The sequence below is a fragment of the Rattus norvegicus genome, chromosome 5, assembly GCF_036323735.1.
Source record: "Rattus norvegicus strain BN/NHsdMcwi chromosome 5, GRCr8, whole genome shotgun sequence".
Lineage (NCBI taxonomy): Eukaryota > Metazoa > Chordata > Mammalia > Rodentia > Muridae > Rattus > Rattus norvegicus.
Genome location: NC_086023.1, coordinates 144,168,188 through 144,191,351, shown reverse-complemented (window position 1 = coordinate 144,191,351; position 23,164 = coordinate 144,168,188). Strand labels below are relative to the sequence as shown.

Below are 23,164 nucleotides of genomic sequence, written 5' to 3'. Positions count from 1 at the left end.
ATCCCAGCAACCATATGGTGGCTCACAACCATCTGTAATGAGATCCGATGCCCTCTTCTGGTGTGTCTGAAGACAGCTACAGTGTACTTATATATAATAAATAAATAAATCTTAAAAAAAAAAAGAGGGGGCTGGGGATTTAGCTCAGTGGTAGGAAGCGCAAGGCCCTGAGTTCGGTCCCCAGCTCCGAAAAAAAGAACAACAACAACAACAACAAAAAAAAAAAAAAAAAAAAAAAAGAAAAGAAAAAGAAAAAGATGTTCCGGGGGTTGAAGAGATGGCTCAGTGGTTAAGAGCACTGACTGCTCTTCCAGAGGTCCTGAGTTCAATTCCCAGCAACCACATGGTGGCTCACAACCATCTGTAATGCTCTCTTCTGGTGTGTCTGAAGACAGCGACAGTGTACTCAATTACATGAAATAAATAAATCTTTTTAAAAAAAAAGATGTTCCAATTTTTAGATCCAACTTCCTTAATGGAAAAACAATTGCATTTCTGTAAAAAAAGAAAATAAAAAAGCCTGGCTTTGGGTTGAGGAGGTGATTCAGCAGGTGAGGGTGCTGTTCAAGGATGGCCTTGAACTCCTCATTTTCCTGTCTCCACCTCCCAAGAGCTAGCATTACTAGATACTTATTCCTGTGCCTGAATTTTATTTTCGGAGTATTGAAGACTGAACCTGGAGCCGTGCGCATGCTAAATAAGCACTTTGCAGCTACATGTTTAGTTAGTGCCAGAATCTTTGAATAATCCTATAAACTACAGTAGAAGGCAATCATCTCAATTGCCATCAGCTGATACCCCAAGTCAGGCACAGTATTAAATATTACGGCTGGGGCACAGCTCATCGGGCAGAGTGCTTGTCTCAAATATGCAGGGTTCTGGGTTCAATCTGTAGTACTACAGTAAGCTGAAATGAAACTACATCAATGTCACAGCCACGTAAAGACCCTGTGTTTCTGAGACAGGGCTTCTCTCCCCACCCCACCCCCACATGCAATGGTGTTTTGCTTGCATGTATGTCTATATGAGGGCGTCAGGTCTTCTGAAACTGGGGTTACAGACAGGTGTGAGCTGCCATGTGGGTGCTGGGAATTGAACCAGGGTCCTCTGGAAGAGCAGCCATGCTCTTAAACTCGGAGCCATTTTTCCAGCCCCCAGAGTTGTTCTGTGTAGCCCTGGCTGTTCTGGTACTCGATGTAGACCGGGCTGGCCTTAAGCTCAGAGATCTGCCTGCCTCTGCCCACCAATGCTGAGATTAAAGGCATGCACTACACCCGGTATGACCCTTGGCCTTTTGCACTCAAGGGACCCTTTGGAGCAGGGGTGTATGGTATGTGCCCTGAGAATCTGTTCAAATAGAAGTGTGACTCAGGACAAAGGCAGTCCCCAGTGGTGCTGTTACAGTAGAGGCCAAATCTTCACTGTCATCCTGGGAGGCTCTGACACTGCTAGGCAAATTCTGATTTTTTTTTTTTTTTTTTGTCCTCAGTGTCTCCCAGGCTTCCAGCACTTGGCCCCAGTTTAAAATTGGAACTCAGTGTAAAAGAGACCACCAGGCAACAGATAGAACAAAAACATATCCTCAAATGATTTAATTTCTCGCCTTAGTTTATTTATACTGGATTGGTCCAGAGGCCAGGTTCACATTCAACGTGCAAGCAGTATAAAAGTCCTCAGGGCCCACATTTCACCCACCCACTCAGGATGGGACTGTTTGGAGAGAGTGCGGAAGAGTCCCCACTTTACAGGTGGGGAGACTGAGGGCCAGACACAGCATCAGTGCTGTCCCTGTCACCTGCTGCTGTTCCTCCTTCGAGTCACTGTTTCACCCACTAGGATCCTGCATTACTTCGGAACCCAGAAACAAAACAAAGAGCTCTGCGACCTTAACTATTGACCCACCCCCATACACATTTATCTCCACCGCATGAAGCTTCCCTAGGGCCTGCCAATCCCCATTCCGAGGGGACACATATCCTAAGAGCTTCTGGAGACTGGGCTGACCCTGTCCTCTGACCGCCTGGGAAGCTGAGCTCTATTCTCTGGACAGTCTGATTCAGAAACATTGTCCAAGCCAACTGCACATTCACTGCTGCTAACGCCAGGCAGGCAGAGTGAGGGAGCGGTGAAGAGAAGGCAGGACCCCCAACTCCCCACGGCCTTGGCCCATCTGGTCTATGACCTGCTTGCTTATACGCACAGTCCCAGTCAACAGGCTTAAATCAGTATGGCTTTCAGCCCCTCCTCCCAGTGGAGCAGGATGGGGTGTTTTGGAATTCTCCTGTTCTTCACAGAGTTCTACCAGAGACATTTTCTTCCACTCCCAACCCCTACAGAGCCGAAGACAGGGTTCAAAATGACCCTTTCTTTCTTTCCTTCTTTCTTTCTTTCTTTCTTTCTTTCTTTCTTTCTTTCTTTCGTTTTGGTTTCTATTTGTGGTCCTAGCTGTCCTTGAACTTCTTTATCTCCACTCCCCCACCCCTGCCACAGCCTCCACCACTACGCCAGTTGCCTCCCTCAAACTGTCCTGGCCAGATGCCAAAAATGTGCACAGGGAAAGCCAATAAACCTGTGATCTGGGACTGGGTGTGCAGCTCAGTGCTAGGACAGTTGCTTAGCGTGCGCAGGGCTCTGGGCTCAATCCTTTGTACTATAATAAGTAAAACAAACAAAAAGTAACCACCCCCAAATAAAAACTCTTAGGAAAAAGCCAACATTAGGGACAGCTGTCTTAGAGCAAGGCCTGAGGGGAAGGGACAGGGAAGAGAGCCTGGGAAACACTAGGAGAACAGATCACCCAAAGCCCTCAGATAAGTGACAGCGACGTAGGCTTCTCTCCAGGAAGCTGTGAGACTCAGTAGCGGATAAGGCTGGGGTAGACTTTGGGAACACAGGATGGATGGATGCCCTGCAGGTGCGATTGAACGTCTATTTACACACACCTGCTCTTAAGTCTCTGCAAATACACACGTTCCTAGCACGTGCTTCTTAGGCCAGAACTGGAACGTGTAAATCTCAACACACAGAGGGTCACTCACACCCCAACACAAGCCTGCACGTTTAAACTGATAACACATGCATACCTATCTTTTGCCTCTACATTTGGGAATAGATATATATATACACATTCCTGAGTACCTAGCCACATATGCACACATAAACACACATGCAACATGTAACACACACACAAGTTCGTTCACACATGCCTTACATACCTGCTTACATGTTAGCATATATATATATTCACTTATGCTGACTTACACACATGCCAACTAATACATACTTACTTGTGCATAACCACACAGAAGCCTGCCAACATACTTGTGCCCACCCTCAGCCCTGGTCCTGGTGCCTGCAAGGTCCTTCCCTGTGTTGCAGACAGCGGATAAGTTCCTTCCGGTTGTCTAGGATGGTGTCAAAGCTCTCCTGCAGTCGGGCCTGCTGGTCAACCAACTGGTGCTGTAGAGCCCGGATCCACTGGAGCAGCGCCAAGCGACGGTACATCACCAAATGCACATGGTGTTTCTCCTTCTCCTGTTCCTTGTAGCGCTCCTGAGCCTGCAGCTGCTGCACGGCCTGGGCCACAGAGGGCAGAAGGGGATCCAGGGGGCTTGGACCTCGAGGGGTGCTACAGCCAGCTTCTGCACTGCTGCTAAAGCTGCTGATGCTCAAGGAACTGCTGGCATAGCCGATGTCCTCCAGAGGAGAGCAGACGCTGCTGGCATCACTCGACTTCTCTGGCTCAGCACCAGGGATCTCTGCACCCTCCGGGGGACTGCGGACTCCGGCCTCAGGGAGCCCAGTGGCTTGGAAGACCCGGTTATCAGAGGGCGACTCAGAGGAGCTTCTTATCAGAATAGGATCCACACCATGCCAGTTCTTATTAGCATCCTTAGCGCTCTCCACGAAGTTGGAATTACTGTCTGGTTGGAGGTCCGGGTGACATACTCCAGGAGGCAGGCTCCCCAGGTACTGGGCCCCCTCTGCTAGTCCTGGCTGGATAGCAGCAAACATCTGGACTGTGAAGGAGAAGCAGAAGAATGAGTCACAGCAGGAGAGGATGGAATGACAACCTTGAGCCCAGTAACCTCCTCGTGGCTTTCACAGAGCGGGGTTTCCCTTTAAGGCTGCCCATCTCGTCATTCTACAAACTTCTCCCCAGGTCACTTCATCCTGTTACAGCTTCGAGAACCATCATGTGTAAGCAACTCTCAGATCCGTGTCCAGCCCAGATTCAACCCCTACTCAACCTTGTGACCTACCGCCGGTTCTTCAAATTCTACACATCCAGACAGCTCTCCTTGCAGCGTCCTCTGGCAGGACACTCTGCTGAGTCTAGCCACCCAGATGCCTAGGAGGACCTGGACTACTCACCCTCCTCCCATGGCCACCTCACTGTCCACATCTTGTCAAACTCTCCTTTAGCTCTGGTCATTTTGACCCAAGTGATTGTCACAGCCATTCCACTGACCCTCCTCCAACTAAAAATACAAACTTGGGTTGGAGAGAAGGCTCAGCAGTTAAATGGACTGGCTGCTCTTCCAGAGGATCTATGTCCCATTCCTAGCACCCAAGTCAGGTGGTTCACAACTGCCTGTATGGCTAGCTTCATCCCAACCTCGTCTTCTGGCCAATTTGTTCACCCACATGCACGTGTGCATACACAGATATGCTAATGTTTTTTAAAAAGACGTTCAGCTAAATAACAAATTATACTTTCAAAAGGAACATATGTCTACATGTATGTAGATGTATAGATATGGACAGATATATTCCATAAGAGAACCACATTTCCATGACGATTTATAACAGTAGCAAAATTACAGTTACTAAGTAGGAACAGAAGCTGGGCGGTGGTGATGTACGCCTTTAATCCCAGTGCTTGAGCCCAGAGGCAAGTGGATCTCATGAGTTCTACCACCAGGCTGGTCTACAGAGAGAGCGAGTTCCAGGACAGCCAGAGCTACAGAGAGAAACCCTGTCCGGAAAAACAAAAACAAACACAAACAAACAAAAAGGAAGTAGCAACAAGTTACTACTTGGGGGTCACCACAGTATGAGGAGCTGTCTTAAAGGGTCGCAGTGTTAGGAAGGTTGAGAACCTCTGCTCTAGAGCAAACCCAGCCAGCCATAGCAGGTATCAGTAATTACCTGCAGAGAGTGACTAAGGGGCTACCGTGGGGCTCCTGTTCTTAGGAAGACAGTAATAATGCCAGAAGGCGGCTACAGCAGAGACCCAGGGCTTGAAGCGCTGGTCTCTTTCTCCTCCTCCACACTAAGGAACCCCTGTCTCCTGAACCCACAATGACAAGCCTCTCTTGCAAGTCTGTCCCTTCCCCTCTAGTGCTCCTGGTACATGTTCATGGGACTCAGTTTGCTCCATGCTGATTTTCTCCCTCTCTCTCTTCCCTAATAATCGCTTTTGAGTATGAACTGACAAGACGTTCCATTGACCACACGTCTATGACCAGAAGGAAGAACTGAGGCCTCATGAGTGAAACATACCATTAAGTCAATCAAGCAGCCACTAGGAAGGTTCCCCTATAGGTGGCAGGGAGCCTCCCCACACCCAGCAATAGGCAGAAGTCATGGAGACTGAGGTTGGGACAGATGTTTCCACCCCTTTGGCTTGTAAGAAAAGGCCTGAAGACACCCCCAATCCCCCCCCGCCCCATACACACATACATACTCTATTTTAAAAATTTCCTAGGGGCTGGGGATTTAGCTCAGTGGTAGAGCGCTTACCTAGGAAGCGCAAGGCCCTGGGTTCGGTCCCCAGCTCCGAAAAAAAGAATAAAAAAAAAAAATTTCCTAAATTTGGCCAGGCTTACAAAGAAAGTTGGGGTGGGGTGGGGTGACAGTGGGGTTAAGCATCCAGGCTCAAAAAGTCAGTGAAATGAATCCAGACATCCCAAGATCAGGATCCCCCTCTCCTCCCAGCTAATCTATAGTGTAGGGGTAAGGGAGGGGACTGTAGCACGGGGATTGGCAGCCTCACAGGGGACAGAGAGCACAGTGACCCTGATCTCTGCAGAGGCAGCTCCCCAATCCACCCTCAGGCGGCTGGGCCCCAAGCACTCCATCAGGGCCCGGACTCACGGCCTAGAGGCGCCCGCTCCTGCGGGGTTTGCTATGGTTCCTCGGGGCCTGCTCGCTGTAGAGGCTGGGGGTGGGTCCTGGACCTGCGCGTGCACGCGCGGTGGCGCGGCTGCCTGGTCCTGGCACAGCCGTCCCAGCCCCAGCCCGGACTGCGGAGTCCAGCGGCGTCTGCGCGGCTGGGCGGGGCGGCCTGACTCACGTGGGCCGGTTCGGTTCTCCGCGCAGGAACTGCCTCCTCCCGCGGCTTGACCCGAGAGCCTTCTAGGTCCGGTGTCATCTCCTAACCACTCTGGCTAGGCGCCACCGATCCATCGTTTTTCCTGCTGTAGACATAGCGACGAAATAACTCCTTCCTGGGTTTCTCAGTGGCTAGGAAATTGGCGAGGCCGCGGTGCACGTCCCATCCTGCTGCAGCACTCGCTGCGGTCCTTTCCCTGCTCCAGCTCGTCACGTTTTCTGCTGAACTGTTCATCCCCATTTACTTTTAGGATCCTTGCTGACTCCTAGACCTGTTTTGTTTGTTTGTTTTTAAGTCCCTTCACTGTACTATACCTATTTGATGAAACGCACTTAGTGACAGCTATGCGGATGTTATTGTTTTGTTTGTTGTTTTGAGACAGAGTCTCATTATGAAACCCTGGCTGTCCTGGAAAGCACTACGTAGAACAAGTTGGCCTCCAACGCACAGTGAGATCCGCCTGCCTCTGCCTCCCAAGGGCTGGGATTAAAGGCGCGCTCCATCACCTGCAGCCAGTTTTAAAGATTTTATTTTTTATTTATGTATATGTGTTAGTGTCTCTGTGTGTGCGTGTGTAACTAAGAATGGAATCCCACTCCAGGTAAGTCACAGTTCTTCCTTTAGACAGGAGGATTTCAGACTATGGCTGCAGTATCACATTTCCTGACACCTGGAAGAAGCCTGTGTAATAGGGGAAAATGTGCGGCGCTGGAGCGGACACCCAGGAACGGAGACGAAGACACATGGCTGGCTAATGCCCCAGCCTCTGCTTCCTGAGTTTCTAGTTTTGATGCCTTCCCATGAAGTTCATATCTTGCCATATCCAACCCGAGTGGAATTTATCAAACTGGTAATCAAAAGATTCTTGAATTAATACACTAAACGTGATGAGGTAACCCTAGATTCTGATCATTCCCTGTTACTGTGTAGCCATTTACTCTGAACTGAAGCATTAGAGGGAGGGTTGTGAGATCCAGAAGATTCCCGAGGGCCCTCTTCAAGGTAGTGAGTGACCTAAGGGGTTGCTGGGGCAACAGAGACTCTTCAGTGGAGCTGCCTGCAAGTTGTGCTGGAAGCTCCAGGGATGCAGACTTTGTGAGTGGTCACTTAGCTGGATTCCGGTTTTCAGTGACCTAGCTGCCTTTGAGCTTTTGATGGCCCTGTGAGTGAATCCTGACTGATAACCAACCCTGGTCGACTCATCGGTTCACCAAGGAGACTTTGATGGGACTGTTCCTTCAGTCTGACCTCACTGCCCTCTCTAGTGGAAGTGGTGTCTGCCAGGTCTCCCCAGAAGGGGACTGCCTAACACTCAGTAAGCGGTAGCAGTGTATTTGCCCTTGATAGTCAGCATCAGGACGCCGATAGGTCCTATAATCCGCCATCATGTAGAAGGTGAAAGGGTCTGAAACATAAGGAAAACCATCTCTGTGTTCCTGACTAGAAACATTCTTCCCTAAAGATGCCCAAACTTCCTGACCCACAGAACCTAGAATCTCAGAGACAACAAGCAAACTTGCAAAGTCTTCAACTGCATACGGTACTGAATCCTTCATATATATATATATATATATATATATATATATATATACACACATACATACATACACACACACACACACACACACATATATATATATATATATATATATATATATATATATGCGTTCTGACTTCAAAACACAAAGAATCGTGAGTTAGCTGCTTGAGAAAGCAGAGGCAGGAAGATCAAGTGCAGGAGACCAGCCTGGGCAACATGGTGAAGAGATTTATATATAGCAAGGCCAGAGAGATTAAGAGCACTTGCTGTTCGTACAAGATGACAATTGTTTGTTCCCAGTACCCATGTGGCAGCACACAACTGGCTGCAGTTCCAGAGGATCAGACCTCTTCTTCTGGCCTCTATGTGAACACCATGCAAGCAATCAGTCATACACATAAAGTAAAAGAGAAACATAGTTTTTTGTTTGTTTGTTTGTTTGTTTTCTTTAGGATTATAGACAGGGCTGGAGAGCAAGCTCAAGAGGAAGAGTAAAAGTAAGAGAGCTTGCTGATCTTGCAAAGGATGGGTTCATTTCCCAGCATCCACATGAGGGTTCATGATATCCCAACTCCTGCTGGAGGGCATCTGACACCCTCTCCTGGCCTCCCCGGGCATCAGGCACATATGGACGCACATGCTTACATACAGGCAAACGCTCATACTCACGAAATAAAACTTAAAATTGTGCATCGATTATGATTGTTGACTCGAAGCCTGTATTAGACTCTGCATCGTGACTCCCAACCTGGGATGGCTCACTCAATAATTCCATTGTTCTCTGTAGACCGTGCTGGCCTTAAATTTGCAATTCTGCTACAGCCTCTGGAGTAGCTAGGATGGGAGATCCATGTCACCAGGCCTGGCTTCTAGCACCCTATTAAAGCTAATTTGACTGAGCTTGTTGCTATACACCCTTAATCCCAGCACTTTCGAGGCAGAGGCAGATGGATCCCTGAGAGTTCAAGGCCAACCTGGTTCACAGAGCAAGTTCCAGGTCAGCTAGGGCTACATGGTGAGGCTCAGTCTCAAAAAAAAGAAGCACCCCTACCCTGCCAAAAACCAAACAAAACAACAAAACAAACAAAACAAAACAAAACAAAACCCTGCCAGTTGCTTCCAAAAGACATAGTAACTCGTACGTCAAGTGGATTCCAATAGCACCAGACAGTTGCCTCTTGGTCAAGGGTGATGTTGGCAGGAGATACTCCAGCATCATTTAAATAATGAATGCAGGGATTCTGGCTGTTCCATAATTTTCAGAAACATGAGACTGTGCAGACAGAAAGGCTCGGGAAGCCCTGGCTATCTATGTCTGGAGACAAAGAAAACTGCTATTCAGTCACCCGCAGCTTCTCCAGTCAGGACGCTGGGGGAATCAATCGCCCCTAACACAGGGGTATCTTGGACTGTGTCCACCCCCCTCCCTGTACATGCCAGAGACACAGAAACCACAAGCTAACCAGGGCTCGGCCTGAAGACCTAGAAGTGCACGTCTCGAACACTGGCAAACAGGATGGGGACATGGGTCAGTGCACAAAGTGTCTTTACTGCACAAGTTTGAGGACCTAAGTCTAAAGGCCAGGCAATGGCACCACGGCCCTGTAACCACTAGCACTGGGGAAGCAGAGGCAACATGGAGCTCACCGCCTAGTCAGGGTAGCTGACATCAGCTAAGTCCAGGTTCTTGAGAGACTCAAGAAATAAGGCGCAGGTGCAGGAGAGATGGCTCAGCAGGTGAGATCACTTCTTGTTCTCACCGAGGACTCTGGTTTAGCTCCCAGAAACTACAGCTGCCTCACAGCCATATATATCTCCAGTTCCAAGGGATCTAATGCCTTAGCAAAACACTCATACACGCAAGATAAAATAAATCTTTTTTTAAAGACGTATTTATAATTATATATAACTACACTGTATCTGTCATCAGACACACCAGAAGAGGGCATCAGATTCCATTACATGTGGTTGCTGGGATTTGAACTCAGGACCTCTGGAAGAGGAGCTAGTGCTCTTTTTTTTTTTTTTAAACATTTATTTATTTATTATGTATACATCATATAGCTTTCTGCCTGCATGTATGTGCCTGCAGGCCAGAAGAGGGCACCAGACCTGATTATAGATGGTTGTGAGCCACCATGTGGTTGCTGGGAATTGAACTCAGGACCTCTGGAAGAGCAGACAGTGCTCTTAACCTCTGAGCCATCTCTCCAGCCCCCGGAGCTAGTGCTCTTAACCACAGAGCCATCTCTCCAGCCCGATAAAATAAGTCTTAAAAAGAACATAATAAAGTGCAGAGGAACACAGGAAGATACTCAAAGTCGATCTCTGGTCTCCACGCGTGTATAAAGAGACAAACACACCCCACGTGGGCACACACAACACACGCACGCATTAGCCAAGGACAAATGACAGAGGCAAGAGAGGCCAGCAGCGAGCAGCCAGGTTCAGGCCCCAGGGTCTGGGGTATCAGACCAGGAGAAAAGAGGAGAGGAAATTCTCCAGGAAACAAGGACAAAGATGAGGGCTCCTGATGGGCGGGTGCTTTCTCAGTGTCAATGTGCCCAGGGGGAGAAGGGTGGATGGGAATCTAAGTCTCTGAGCGTCAGCAACCTTCTTCCCATCGGTCTGCTTACAAGCAGTGAGCTCAAAGTGCTCTGCTCAGAATCAAGCACAGTCTTGATGAGCGTCCTGTTTAGAAAGGCAAACAGAGAAGAGTAGAAGCCACACTTCAATAGGCCCTGTGGGCGGGCAGAGCTGCTGGAGGAGGGAATGAGCACAGGCGAGGGTGGGGAAAGCTTCCAGAGGCTACTGTTGGAGACTGAGCTTGACTGAATGGGCCTTGGAGACAGCACGTTCCGAGAGCACTGAGAAAATGGGGTATGCCAGAGTGGCTGGAGCCTGGGGGGCGAGGCGGAGATAGGACATTGGGCTGGCTGAAAACTCAGCCCAGGAGTCAGCCTGTGACTGCAGGTTGGTAACTGGGGAAGTCCCCAACGCTCTTCAGAACATTCCAGTCGTGGAGGACACACTGCTTGCGTTCACTTTCTTCTCTTTTCCTGATATCGCCTGTCTGCTTTCTCATGCAGCTTTGGGAACGTGGACAAACCATTCCGACCTTTCTAGGGCAAGTAAGGCTAAGCTAATGTGCCTTTAGGAGAGTTGGGGAGAAGTTAATCGTGAACTTTATCACTTCAGCTTCAAAACACAGGCACAACACAGAAGGACCTTTGACTGAAGCCCGAGAGCCCTAGGGCAGATTAGAAGGAAGGTTGCACCCCAGAATTGGCTGTTCTTGGGAAAGGAAGGTCCAGGGAGCCTGTGACCTAGTTTTGTTCATCTCTTTCCCTCCACCTCTTAAAGGCAAAGGCCACCTTCGACTATCTCAGAGGGACTGTGTGACTTGGGTTAAAAGGTTGGCTATTTTCTCAGATAGGAAATGATGGTGACGTAACTGTATCTCCACACAGAAGTTGATGCTTTTTGTTTCTGTTTGTTGTCTTAGGGGCAGGAAAAAAGTGTTTAGTGTTGGGAATTAAACTCAGCCTTTCACAGGGCTGCAGAGATGGCTCAGCCATTAAGGCTAGGGTCCCAGACAAAAACTCAGGGTCTCTTACAAGCTGGGCAGGGGCTCTTCCACTGAGCTGTGGTCCCACCCCTGTTGTTACAGGCTTCCCCAGTACTGAGACTATAGATGTGAGCCACTAGGATGCTGGGAATCACTTTCTAGTTTCTGTGAAAAAAAAAATTATTTCTAGCTGGGGATGGTGGCACACGCCTCTAATCTCAGCACTCAGGAGGCAGAGGCAGGCAGATCTCTGAGTTCAAGGTGAGTCTGGCCTACAGAGTGAGTTCCAGGACCCAGTGATACACAGAGAAACCTTGTCTCAAAAAAAGTAACAAATACAAAATTTCCTTTTGTCTTTTATTCTTCTTTGGCAGGGTCTCACCACATAGCCCTGGCTATCCTGGAACGCACTGTGTAGAATAGGCTGGCCTCAAACTCTCTATGTAGACCAGGCTGGCCTTGCACTCACAGCCATCACACATACCCTGTTTGAGATCTTCTCTCTTGATTTCTCCATCCTAAACAGTTCCTGAGAGAGCACGGAGAACTTGGACACTTTGATTTTTGCATTTTGTGGGTTTGTTTTCATTTGTTGTGCTGAGGATTGAACTGGGGACATCTTTTTTTAAAGATTTATTTTATCTATTTCATGTATATGAGTACACTGTAGTTGTCTTCAGACACAACAGAAAGGGACATCAGATCCCATTACAGATGGCTGTGAACTACCATGTGGTTGCTGGGAATTGAACTCAGGACCTCTGGAAGAGCAGTCAGTGCTCTTAACCACTGAGCCATCTCTCCAGCCCACTGGGGACATCTTATATGCTAAACCTCTGAGCATATCCATACTAAAGGAAGGTGCCATTCATTCACTCACTCATTCATTCATCCTTGAGGGGAGAGGAATGAAGGCACACGTGTGTGTGGGACTTAGAGGACAATTTGTAGGAGAAGCCTGTTCCACCATGGATTCTAGATATTACATTTAGGACTTCAGTGTTGCACAAAACAAAAACAAAAACAAAAACAAAAAAACCCCAAAAAACAAACAAACAAACAAAAAACTATTACTCCATCTCTCTAGCTCTAAGACAGAGTTTCTCTGGTAGCTTTGCTGTCCTGGATCCAAGGCCTGAGGAAGGTTTTAACTTTCAGTGGGGTATAGTTTCAAACCCACTACACCACAAGAATCCAGAAAATGGATATTCTTTCTATCCCTACTCCCATGCCCCAAAAGAGAAGGAACAAGGTTGCTTGAAACCATGGAGACTCTCTGTAACACCTTCAAGTAGTGAGTATCTTCTCCCAACACCTTCTGAGAGATCAGAGAAGCCAAATCCACAGCCGGAGGTTGTGGAACAGCCTAGAGCCCACGGGAGGAGTGACTAGATGAGAAAAGCGGAACAGAAGGAGGAATGAGAGAAGGGGGTGCCTGCTCATTCTCCCTAAGTACACCCCTCCCTAGCAGCTGCTTCTGTGGGCTCCATAATCCTCTTCCTTACCTCCACCCATCCTCTGGCCGCCCACCTCTCCTCCACCCATCCCATTCATCAGTAGGAGGGCATCATGTTAGTGCAGCATTTCAGAGCCTGACAGATCCTTTCTGGGTGCCCCCCACATGTAACCACTTAACCCCTAGCACAAAAGGCCATGCTGAATGGGCTTGAAGCCAGTGGCTCGTGCGGAGGGGGAGGTCTCAATAGGATTTGGGGAGCTGGGTGTATAAAGCGCTCTGCTCCAGCAACCCTCAATGGAGGAGCTGGAGTCAGGCATGTGCCGAGGGGAGGAGTCCGGCAGCTGCATCCCGCCCCTGAACAATGATTTATTCATTCTCTTGGCAAGCTCCAGGGAACATGGAAAACAGGCTCCAGGGAACGTGGCCCCACAAATCGCCCTGGGCCTCAGATAATTCCCACCATCATCATTGAAGTTCAGAGACCTCATCCCCACCCTCAGACTTTATTGCCTTAAGTTTGAGGTTCTTCCCTGTTAGGGAGGCTTCTGGAAGCCCTAGGTCGGGGGTGGGATGGGTCAGGCAGGCTCTGGTGCCCCTCTCACCGCCTGCAGAGACCCAGGTATACACCCCTCCCTAACGTAAAGAAATTGCCAGGCACATAGGGTGGCTTGGTTTAGAACTGCCAGCACAGGGTAAGGCAGTGGGAGCAGAGTGTTGAGTGGCTTAGTCTAGATAAACTAATAGGTAGTCGGAAAGCCGTAAAGGGTCGCTGGATGAGGTGCAGGTTGCTGGTCAAAAGGTATTGCTCTTGCTGTCCCCACTCTTGTACCAAGTCACATTCCTGCAGAGGAACGTCTGGAAACTTTGGGGACTGAGAACCATAATAAAAATAGGTTAAGCTCTAGGTAGGCGCAGTGGCGCACACCTAGTAATCCTAGCATTTGGCAAACTGCGGCAGGAGGATGGAAAGTTTGAGGATAGCCTGGGCTCCAGGGAAAGAACCTATCAAAAAACAATAAAAATAAATAAAAGAAAATAAAGCGTCAAGTGTCAGACAAGTAGTTTATTTTGCCTGCATGTATCCACGTACCCTATGGGAGTGCCTGATGCCCAGCTTTATAGCCGAGACCCTACCTCATAAAAACGAGTACCCTTTGATATGGGTCAGAGGAGGGTGTTAGATCCCCTTGTATTGCAGCTATGGGTGGTTGTGAGCTGCCCTGCAGACGCTGAGATTTGAACCCAGGACCTCTGTAAGAGCATCCAAATTCTCCCAACCACTGAGCCACCTCTCTAGCCCCAAGGCCAGTAACTTCAAGAGCAAAACTATGACAAGCAAACCTGCCTTCCCGCCTCCATAGCTCATGTCACCAGAACCAGACGTTAAAAAAAAAAAATCATAATAAATAAAACAAAAAAGAAAATCAATAATGTTAGCAGAACGGGAGTGTCAGGTTGATGTGACCATCCTCAGACTGGCCCCCCGGGCCTCTGAGCTCCAAGCTTGTAATTACCTTGTCACACAGAAAACAAATCTACTGTGGGCCTTCCCAGTGAGGTGGGAGATCCCAAGCAAGAAGGTCGCCCGGTTGGGAAGGGGAGGGGACAGCAGGAAGACTGATTGATGCTCAGTGCTGGAGGTTAAGAGAGCTTGAAACAGACAAGCGAAAGCCTAGAGAGGTCACAAAGTTTTCTTCCTTCAGAAGAAGGGCAGACACACCAGGGGAGAGGATACAGTGACTAGAAGGGCTAACGAAGGGCTCAAACCCCTTCCGGAAGCCTCAAGGGGGCGATTACTAAGAGGCTGCTGCCCTCTGGTGGGCATAGAAAGAACCAACACCATCAACGCTGAAATCCCATCTTTCCTGGTGACCTCCTAGGCTAGCCTCCTTCCTCACTGGCTCAGGTTGAACTGCTTAGGGAGGAAGGTGATACTCAGAGTGGAGCATTCACTCAGGATGTTTATTAAGAAGTTCCTTTTGGGGGCTGGGGATTTAGCTCAGTGGTAGAGCGCTTACCTAGGAAGCGCAAGGCCCTGGGTTCGGTCCCCAGCTCCGAAAAAAAGAACCAAAAAAAAAAAAAAAGTTCCTTTTGCATGGCGTGGCATGAGTTCTAATCCTAGAACTCAGGAGGTAGAGCCTGGGGGGGGGGGGGTCTGTAAGAATATATGGTTTGGCTGGAAGGGTACCATAGCAATGCCTGAGTCATGTATGGTAGTGCACGGTGCAAAGCTGAAATCCCAGTACTCTCAGAAAGCAGAGGCAGGAGGATTAAAACTTTATAGTAAGTTCCAAGCCAGCCCGGGCACCATGAGACCCTGAATCAAGCAAGCACAGGAACAACCCTAGTGCCTTTGGGCCCAATCACTATTCACGAAGACAGGAAAGAAACAGGATCAGGCAAAGGGAGCTGAGTGGCAACCTAAGCCTGTGGCAGTCTCAGTTCCCCAAAGGAGTTCTAAGGTGAGAATGGCTCTGCTGAGTCGTCCCGACCCGATCTGATCTGGCCATGCCTTTATACACCTATCACCACTGCAAGGGAGTTATGCTGGAAGGAGACCTGGCCTTGCAAGGTGTCCTGTGGCCGAGACAAGTCTCAAAGGGGTGAACATAGGAAGTTGTCTTCAGTGTTCCCAGAAGCTGGGTCACTAAGGCCTTCAGTGATGGCTTCACCCCACACACTACACATGCTCATCAAACGTGTTAGGGGGACTACAGGTTCAGCCTGGGCTACAAGCTCTGGGCTCCAGCTCAGCAGGACCGTGTATCAGTCCCAGTTGCCAGCCTGCTATGCTCTGAGCCTTGGGGATGCTCAAGCGAGCTTAATACTTAGACTGTGGACTCATTCACCCAGCTACCATTCACTGAGATTTCCCGGGCCGGGCCGGAGGCAGGCGATTTCCATCTTTTCTATTTAATCCTCACAACTGTGGAGCGAGCATTAAGTCAGATTATTCAGATGAGATCAAGTTATTAAGTGGCTTTCACAGTCCAATGACACTTTAAAAAATGATACTCACAATGGGACAAGTGTTATTTCTACTGTCAAAGATTCTTCAGGCCACAAAAGGTCTTGGCTCTGTTCTGCCTGTGTGTGCTAACTGAATAAGATGGCTTGAAGTTTGCAGTCCGAGCATAGCCTCGATTGTAGCCAAGAGCTCTGTTCCACAGGCCCTAGCTTCAGCTCTTTCCTAACAGTGCTGCTTCCCAGAGGTAAGAGAGCCAACAGCCAAGAGGAAGCAAGGGACTGTGTCCCAGAAATCCCTCAGCGACCCATATCTCTTGCTGATCTATCTGTTCTGTAGAAGAAGACAAAGACTGGGGAAAGAAAGCCACCAGCCACTTCTGTGACAGCCCTGATGTGTTCCCATTCTTGGTCAATTAAGCTTTTCCATCCCTGGCAGTGTGCATCTGTAAACCCAGGACTTGGGAAGCAGAGGCAGGTGTGTGAGTCTGAGGCTAGCCTGGGCTATACCATGAGACCATCTCAAAAAACAAAACCAGAGCCTTTCAGCACAACCAGGTTTCAACACGAAATAGTTTCCTCATTTAGTTTAAATTAGAAAGAGGGAGGAGGGGTCTTTGGATATTATTATTTCTTTCTGAGAATGAATGAAGACATTCACTCAATACTTCTCTTCTCCTCCCCACTACACACCGTACACAGTATACACACACACACACACACACACACACACACACACACACACACACACACACACACACACACACCGTCTTCCCTCCTGGGCTCCCAGAACCTAATTTTTCACGTTTAGAAAACCCAGATGATTTTTTGCCTGGGTCCATATGGTTTTCCAAATAACCTGTCTCTTTGATAAATAACGTAAGTTAAATTAGACAAGACAAACAAAGAGAGGGGTGAACAATCAGCTTTCCACCCCCTTCTCTCAGCCTCTGAGAAAAAGAGGGGGCTGAAAAGCCCAAAGCCCAGTCCACTCCCAACCAGGCCCCAACACTTTCGACCTTCTGGACTGGGTCCAGTGCTTCCCCAGCCTGGAGCTGGGAACAGCTCTGTCACCCACTGCTGGCCCACCAGCCCACCAGCCAACAAAAACACCCCATGCAGGGTTTCATCTGAACATTAGCAAAGAACCCAAGTGTTCGACCCCAAAGCTTCCTCCAATCACCCTTAGGCTGTGGCTACTTCAAACTCCCTCTTCTCATTATGTACCCCACCGCAGGGAAGGACGAAATCAATACACTGAAAATGAAAAACCTTTAAGGTGAGAGAAGATGGGAAGAAAGAGGGGACTGGCGGGCCACGGATAAAACTAAGATGCTACAACTAAGGGACCAAGAGATCTGCTGCCTTGTTCTCAAAAGGTCATGAGACTGACGCCAGCTACACACAAAGCCGGGACTATTTCCCCAGTGCACTTAGAGAGTCCTGGCAATACGCATAGGCCTCCACCCTACAACTGTATGTCTCAGTACAGCACGAACTGCCATTGGCTGCTGGAGACCATAGAGCTTTGCTGAGGCGTGGCTTCCCCTACCCACAGTGCACCCAGCCATCAGCCCTATCCCTTCCTGAGCAGTGTGTTAGACATGCAGTGTTAAATACGTACAGTCACGCCATATTCTACCTTTAGACCAACTCAGTGAGCTGCATAGTTAGTGGCCACGAGCATCCTACAGTCGAAGGAAAAGTCTAGAGAGAATGATTGCAGGTCACCCAATTGTGAGCTACAGACAGAGTCCCATAGTCATTTCTAGGATTCCATCCTATGCTGGAAAGCTTTTTAAGCAAGCCAGGCACGATGGCTCACGCCAGTTATCCTGACGCTGTGGAAGCTAGGAAAGGATTGCAGTGAATTTAAAGCCAGCCAAGGCAACACAGCGAAGTCTAGGCCGGCTATATTGGGCTACACTGTAAGTTCTTACCTCAAAAACACAAAAATAGGGGGCTTGACAGACGGCTTAGGGAGTTCACAGCTCCCAGGTTACACATGTATGTGTGTGCGCACGAACACACACACACACACACACACACACACACACACACACACACACACACACACATCATATGCCAAACGATAAAAACTGCACAAGAATAAACTTTAAAAGTACTTCTTTTTGAGACAGGGTTTCACTAAGTAGGTGTAGCTGTCCTGGAACTATATAGACCAGGCTAGCCTCCTCATACGGAGATTTGCCTGCCTCTACCTCCCTAGTTCTGGCATTAAAAGCACGAGACGCCACAATCTGTTAAACAGTACTTTTTAAAAGTGTGGCTAGAAATTCTGCTGTAAGCTTTCCACTAAGTCTCCCAACACTTACTGTTTAAAAATATTAATTATATGTGCCAGGCACAATGCTATCCCACAAGACAAAATAGTCTGCTTTTAAGAAACTTGCTGTCAGGGGTTGGGGATTAGCTCAGTGGTAGAGCGCTTGCCTAGGAAGCGCAAGGCCCTGGGTTCGGTCCCCAGCTCCGAAAAAAGAACCAAAAAAAAAAAAAAAAAAAAAAAAAAAAAAAAAAAAAAAGAAACTTGCTGTCTTAATTGACAGACAGATCTAATATAAGGTCATAAAAGACCCAAAAGTTGGGGGCTGGGGATTTAGCTCAGTGGTAGAGCACTTACCTAGGAAGCGCAAGGCCCTGGGTTCGGTCCCCAGCTCCGAAAAAAAGACCCAAAAAAAAAAAAAAGACCCAAAAGTTACCCAGTTTACGTAAGTGATGATGGTTCAAGGTGTTTCTGAGGAAAGTGGATTTAAGACAGGTGTTTTGAGAATTACACGTTAGCCAAAGTGGGAGAATGGGGAGGGAGGTGAGCCAGGACACTGGAAGGGGACTTCAGAAGGCCCTGAGTCTCAGTGTAAGAGTTCCCTCTTGGACTGAGGCCATGAAGCAGGTTTTACCAGGCAGGACCTGCTGGGTTCTGAGGGGTTTAAACTTTATTCTGAGTGTGATAGAAAACAGTGGAGGGTTTATTTGATTAATTAAAAACTGCATTTGTAGACTCATTTTGTGTATGAATATGTACTGCCTGAGTTACAGAAAGGTTGTAAGCCACCACATGTGTGCTGAGAATCAAACCCATGAAGTGTTCTTAACTGCCGAGCCATCTTTCTAGTTCTTAGTTGGTTTTGTTTTTTTCTTTCTTTTTCTTTTTTTTTAAAGGTTTACTTATTTATGTATATGAGCACTCTATTTGCATGTATTCCTGCATGACAGAAGAGAGATTCAGACTCAGTCAGAAGAAGGTATCAGATCCCATTACCCTGTGGTTGCTGGGAATTGAACTCAGGACCCTTGGATGAGTAGCCAGTGCTCTTAACTGCTGAGCCAACTTCTCCAGCCCTTTTTTACACAGGGTTCCACTGTTACAGCCCCCTGCAGGCTTACCTCTAACTTATGGCAATCCTCCTGCCTCTGCCTATTGAGTGCTAGTATTATAGGTATTCACTACCACACCCAGCTGTGAAAAGCTTGCTTTTGTTGCTAGGGATTGAACTCCAAGCCTTGTGACTGTTAAGCAAGTACCCTGCCAATGAACACCAACCCTTCCCTGGGGAAAGGTTTAAGTTAAGCAGTGCATCCTCCACACATTATGTATGTGTAAAGGTCACCTTCTGGTTGCTATGTAGATTGGCTGCAAGGGAAGCAAAAGCAGGAGTGGGGACATCAGGAGACAACTCCAGTACTCTGGTGAGGAGCTGAAACTCAGAGCACAGCACTGGCACAGAGCTGGAATGAGCGAGCCGATTCCAGATACAAGCTATAAGAAAGAACGTAGGGAAAAGTCTGAGAATGCTCTCTCTTCATTTCTCCTACCCGAGGGGCAGGGGAACAGTGATAACTATTTCTTTAAAGATTTATATTTATTATTTTAAAATTATGTGTTAGTGTGAGTTTGTGCATGAGAGTGAATGTGCCTTGAGAGGCAAGAGGCATTGGGTGTCCCTGGAGCTGGAGTTACAGGCAACTGTGAGTCACATGACACGGATACTGGGATCTGAACTCAGGAAGAGCAGCCTCTGAGCCATTAGAAATTAAGTTTAAGTGGGTGTGGAGGCAGAGGCAGGTAGATCTCTGTGAGTTTGAGGCCAGCCTAGACTACTGAGCTAAGTTCTAGGTTAGCCAGGAACACAAAGAAATCTTGTCTCAAAACAAACAAAAACAACAACAAAAATATACCCAACAACAACAAAGAAAAGAAATAAAAATAATTTCAAACCAGGGAGAAGTTCACAGAGAAGTGGAGATGACAGGGGATCCTTTGGAGATCAGAGAGGCTCAGCCTCTAGAGATTTGGGGAATATAACTTGGTACTTTATAGGAAGAAACAGATTGATGCAACTGTGGACTGAAGTGGTTAGATAAAATAGAGACTGCTTCACATGACTTCAATACTGCCTGCCCCTACTTAGGTATACAGCAAGGAAGAGACAAAGGACCGACACTGACATACAGTGTCCCTCAGACTTAGGCTCTCGCTCCTCCTAACAGGTAATCTCCAAAATGGTGAGCTGAGTCCTACTAGAAGTCAGATGGACAGATGGTGACAGCTCAATAGCTGGACAAACAGCATGTGGGTCAGGCAGAAACTCTTCAGTCCTGTTAAAAAGCTGGAAGCTGGGGCTGGGGATTTAGCTCAGTGGTAGAGCGCTTACCTAGGAAGCGCAAGGCCCTGGGTTCGGTCCCCAGCTCCGGAAAAAAAAAGAACAAAAAAAAAAAAAAAAAAAAAAAAAAAAAAAAAGCTGGAAGCTTAGCATGACTTCTGGCACGTGTACTTTCGTAATGAAAAGAGACCTATGGTTAAAGACTACATTCTTTCTTCTCTAAAGTGCAGCGAGAATTTCTTGTGCACTGTATGGAGGCACCACCTGTCAATAAAAACTGATGGCCTATTAGCTGAGGCACAAAATGGAGGGAGAAAGGAACTCTGGGACAGAGTCAGGCGTGGGAACTCTGAAGGAGACAGACACCTGAAACTGAGGAGAGGTAACTATGTGGCAGATAAGGACTAGGATAAAAGGGTTAGGTAAGTTCTGAGCTGGTCGAGGAACGAGGCTAAGCTTATGGCCTAGGCATTTACTCAAACATAACCAGCCTCCGAGGCATTATTCTGGGGACCAACAGACTGGGTAGAAAAGCTTGCAAGCGCAAGCTAAAGACTACGTTCTTGGGGGCCAGCAAAAGGGCTCAGCAGGTAAAGGCACTTGCTGCCAAACCTGAGGAATGGTGGAAGGAGAGAACTAACTTTTGCAAATTATCCTCTTATTTCTACATGTGTGTCCACACACACACATACAAACATAAATTAAATGAAATGAAGCAAGATTAAAATTAAATGAAATGTAGCAAGATTAAGAAAATAGAATGCATTTACCCAGATACTCAAAGAAAAGTAATTTATTTCCCAGATTTCTCAGGTACTGACTTTCTTCTATTTAGTGGTCAGATCTTCTTTTCACTTCTCCCAAGAGGAGCATGTGGAGAGGTTGGGAAGCCTGTTCAACCTGGGCAAGGCCCCATTTGCTCCCAAGTGAATTACTACTCGCAGGGCATGAGGAGAAAAGGGATCTGGGATCTGCTGCCTCACTTCCCAGCTTTGCTGCCCAGGGGAGGAGGGGCCTCAGAGGAGCTTTTTATAAAGCGCAGAACAGCAATAACCGTCACCTTGGATCCAGAGTAACACTGAAGCACATGGAGGTCAGCCAAGGAGAAAGGGTCTCTCAGAGGGTCAGGGCAGGAGGACTGTATGAAGCCTCTCCTCCTCCTGAATTGAGACCACTAAGTGGGTTGTCTGGTCACTTCCTGTGGATGGAGAAGCCAGCGTAGGGCAGCCGCAGCACCCTTTATGCGGGATGCAGAGTCCCTGGGAGGGATCTTACTGAAAAGCAAATCCTCTCTCAACTCAGGCACTGACTGAAGAACGAACGCTGAAGCTGGACAGCAAACCCTGCCCTCGGGGCAGTGAGATTTATTGAAAACTACATACATATTAAAACAGCTTTATACACATCTCTCCCATTACAAGATTACAAATGTACAACTGTGTGTTCGGTCCAAGTCAGTATCCTTATCCTGAGGATTAGAAAAAAACAAAACCAAAGAGCCCTAGCACCCAACAGAAAACCTCCATCCTCGTTTCGTCAGTTGAATGGGCTGCGTTCTGTCTCTCAGTAAAAGATGGACACGGCCTCCCCCAGCCTCCCACGCTCGCTTCCACACTCGCCCACCTCTCCCCTGCAATGGCTTTTGCAAAGCAGCAACGGGAGGGAGTTGGTCTACGTTTCTGAAAGCCCAGTGGCTGGTGGAAGAAAGCAACTAATGGCGGCTCTCTGCAACGTTTTTACTAATTCTGCTGGTCTGCTCCCAACATTAGTGATGAAGTAGTAAAGTGGTCTCTGATGGTCAGGCCAAGAAACTCGGCCCGAGAGCAGCAATAAATAGTGGTCGGGTTTCTGCAGAAGGGAGGGAGGCTCTCCAACAAATGCTGTTAGTTGAGACTCCTCCAGTCCCAGGGAAGGTCTGTTCTCCATTGATTATCCAGTGCGGATGGACACTGGGTTTAACCTTTATCTTCCTCCCACACTGCAGAAAGTGAGGGACAGCCTCTTTCTCAACTAGGTACCAGCTTACGTCCTTATTTCAAAGGCGATAAAGGTTAATCAGAGATCAAGGCTAGAAGCTTACAAGACACAGAAGGACAGGACTGTGCTTCTTGGCCTGGTTACTGGGTTAGAGGTTGCGTGGCTGTGGAGGCCTCATCCCAGTGCTGGCTTTCAGTGCTTTCTGTAATTTTCTATAATGCCACACTTTCTTCCTCCAACGAACACCTCTACTTGAAAGTGGTGTCAACCCAGGAAACTGCTAGGAAGAAAATGTCAAGTGCTTAACGGAAGAAGTGAGACTTCAATTATTCTGTAAGTCGATGCTGGGAACTCTGGTGGCCAAACTAAAAAATAACTAGGAAAGAAAATGCTGTGGAGAGCTGTGTGGTGGGGAGAAGGGGAAGCTCTGCTCGTAATGTGTTGGTGCTGAGGGAAGGAGAGGTCATCGGCAGAAACAGCAGTCCCACCCCTCCGTGCTGGACCTACTTTGAGTACTTTCCACAGACACTGGCATCCCGGATGGTGTTAGCTTTCCAAGTATCTGAAGATGCTTCGCTTTGGTCCTGGACTGCTATCATTTGTCTTCAGCCGCTTAGGGGACGGTGACATCATTGACGATGGTCCCCTTCTTCTCACCTAGAGAGAACACAGGAGTCAGGGCCAGTTCGAGACACAC

At 48.0% G+C, this 23,164-nt stretch overlaps 2 protein-coding genes across 6 annotated transcripts in view; both read right to left on the bottom strand.

Moving 5' to 3' along the window:
- Nucleotides 1-1,590: 1,590 nt before the first annotated feature.
- Nucleotides 1,591-23,112, bottom strand: C5h1orf216 (similar to human chromosome 1 open reading frame 216). 3 transcript variants are annotated; one of them, XM_063287759.1, is made up of 2 exons: nucleotides 22,975-23,112; nucleotides 1,591-4,019 (listed from the first exon to the last, which is right to left on the bottom strand). In XM_063287759.1, the coding sequence occupies exons 1-2, from the start codon at nucleotides 23,000-23,002 to the stop codon at nucleotides 3,334-3,336; spliced, it is 714 nt and encodes a 237-aa protein (XP_063143829.1). In that variant the 5' UTR covers nucleotides 23,003-23,112; the 3' UTR covers nucleotides 1,591-3,333. The 3 variants fall into 3 exon arrangements, with proteins under 3 accessions (XP_063143829.1, NP_001101451.1, XP_038965951.1); NM_001107981.3 differs by lacking the exon at nucleotides 22,975-23,112 and adding an exon at nucleotides 6,100-6,271; XM_039110023.2 differs by lacking the exon at nucleotides 22,975-23,112 and adding an exon at nucleotides 4,825-5,634.
- Nucleotides 21,821-23,164, bottom strand: part of Clspn (claspin) — a 34,913-nt gene continuing 33,569 nt past the window's right edge. Inside the window, exons 25-26 of one of the 3 annotated variants that reach the window (XM_006238864.5) lie at nucleotides 22,975-23,124; nucleotides 21,821-22,747 (exon numbers count right to left, since the gene is read on the bottom strand). In XM_006238864.5, the coding sequence (XP_006238926.1) occupies nucleotides 23,014-23,124 (111 nt within the window). In that variant the 3' untranslated portion in view covers nucleotides 21,821-22,747; nucleotides 22,975-23,013. Of the gene's footprint in view, nucleotides 23,125-23,164 lie in introns of all 3 variants that reach the window. The other 2 variants (XM_006238863.5, NM_001395082.1) reach the window with 2 other exon arrangements.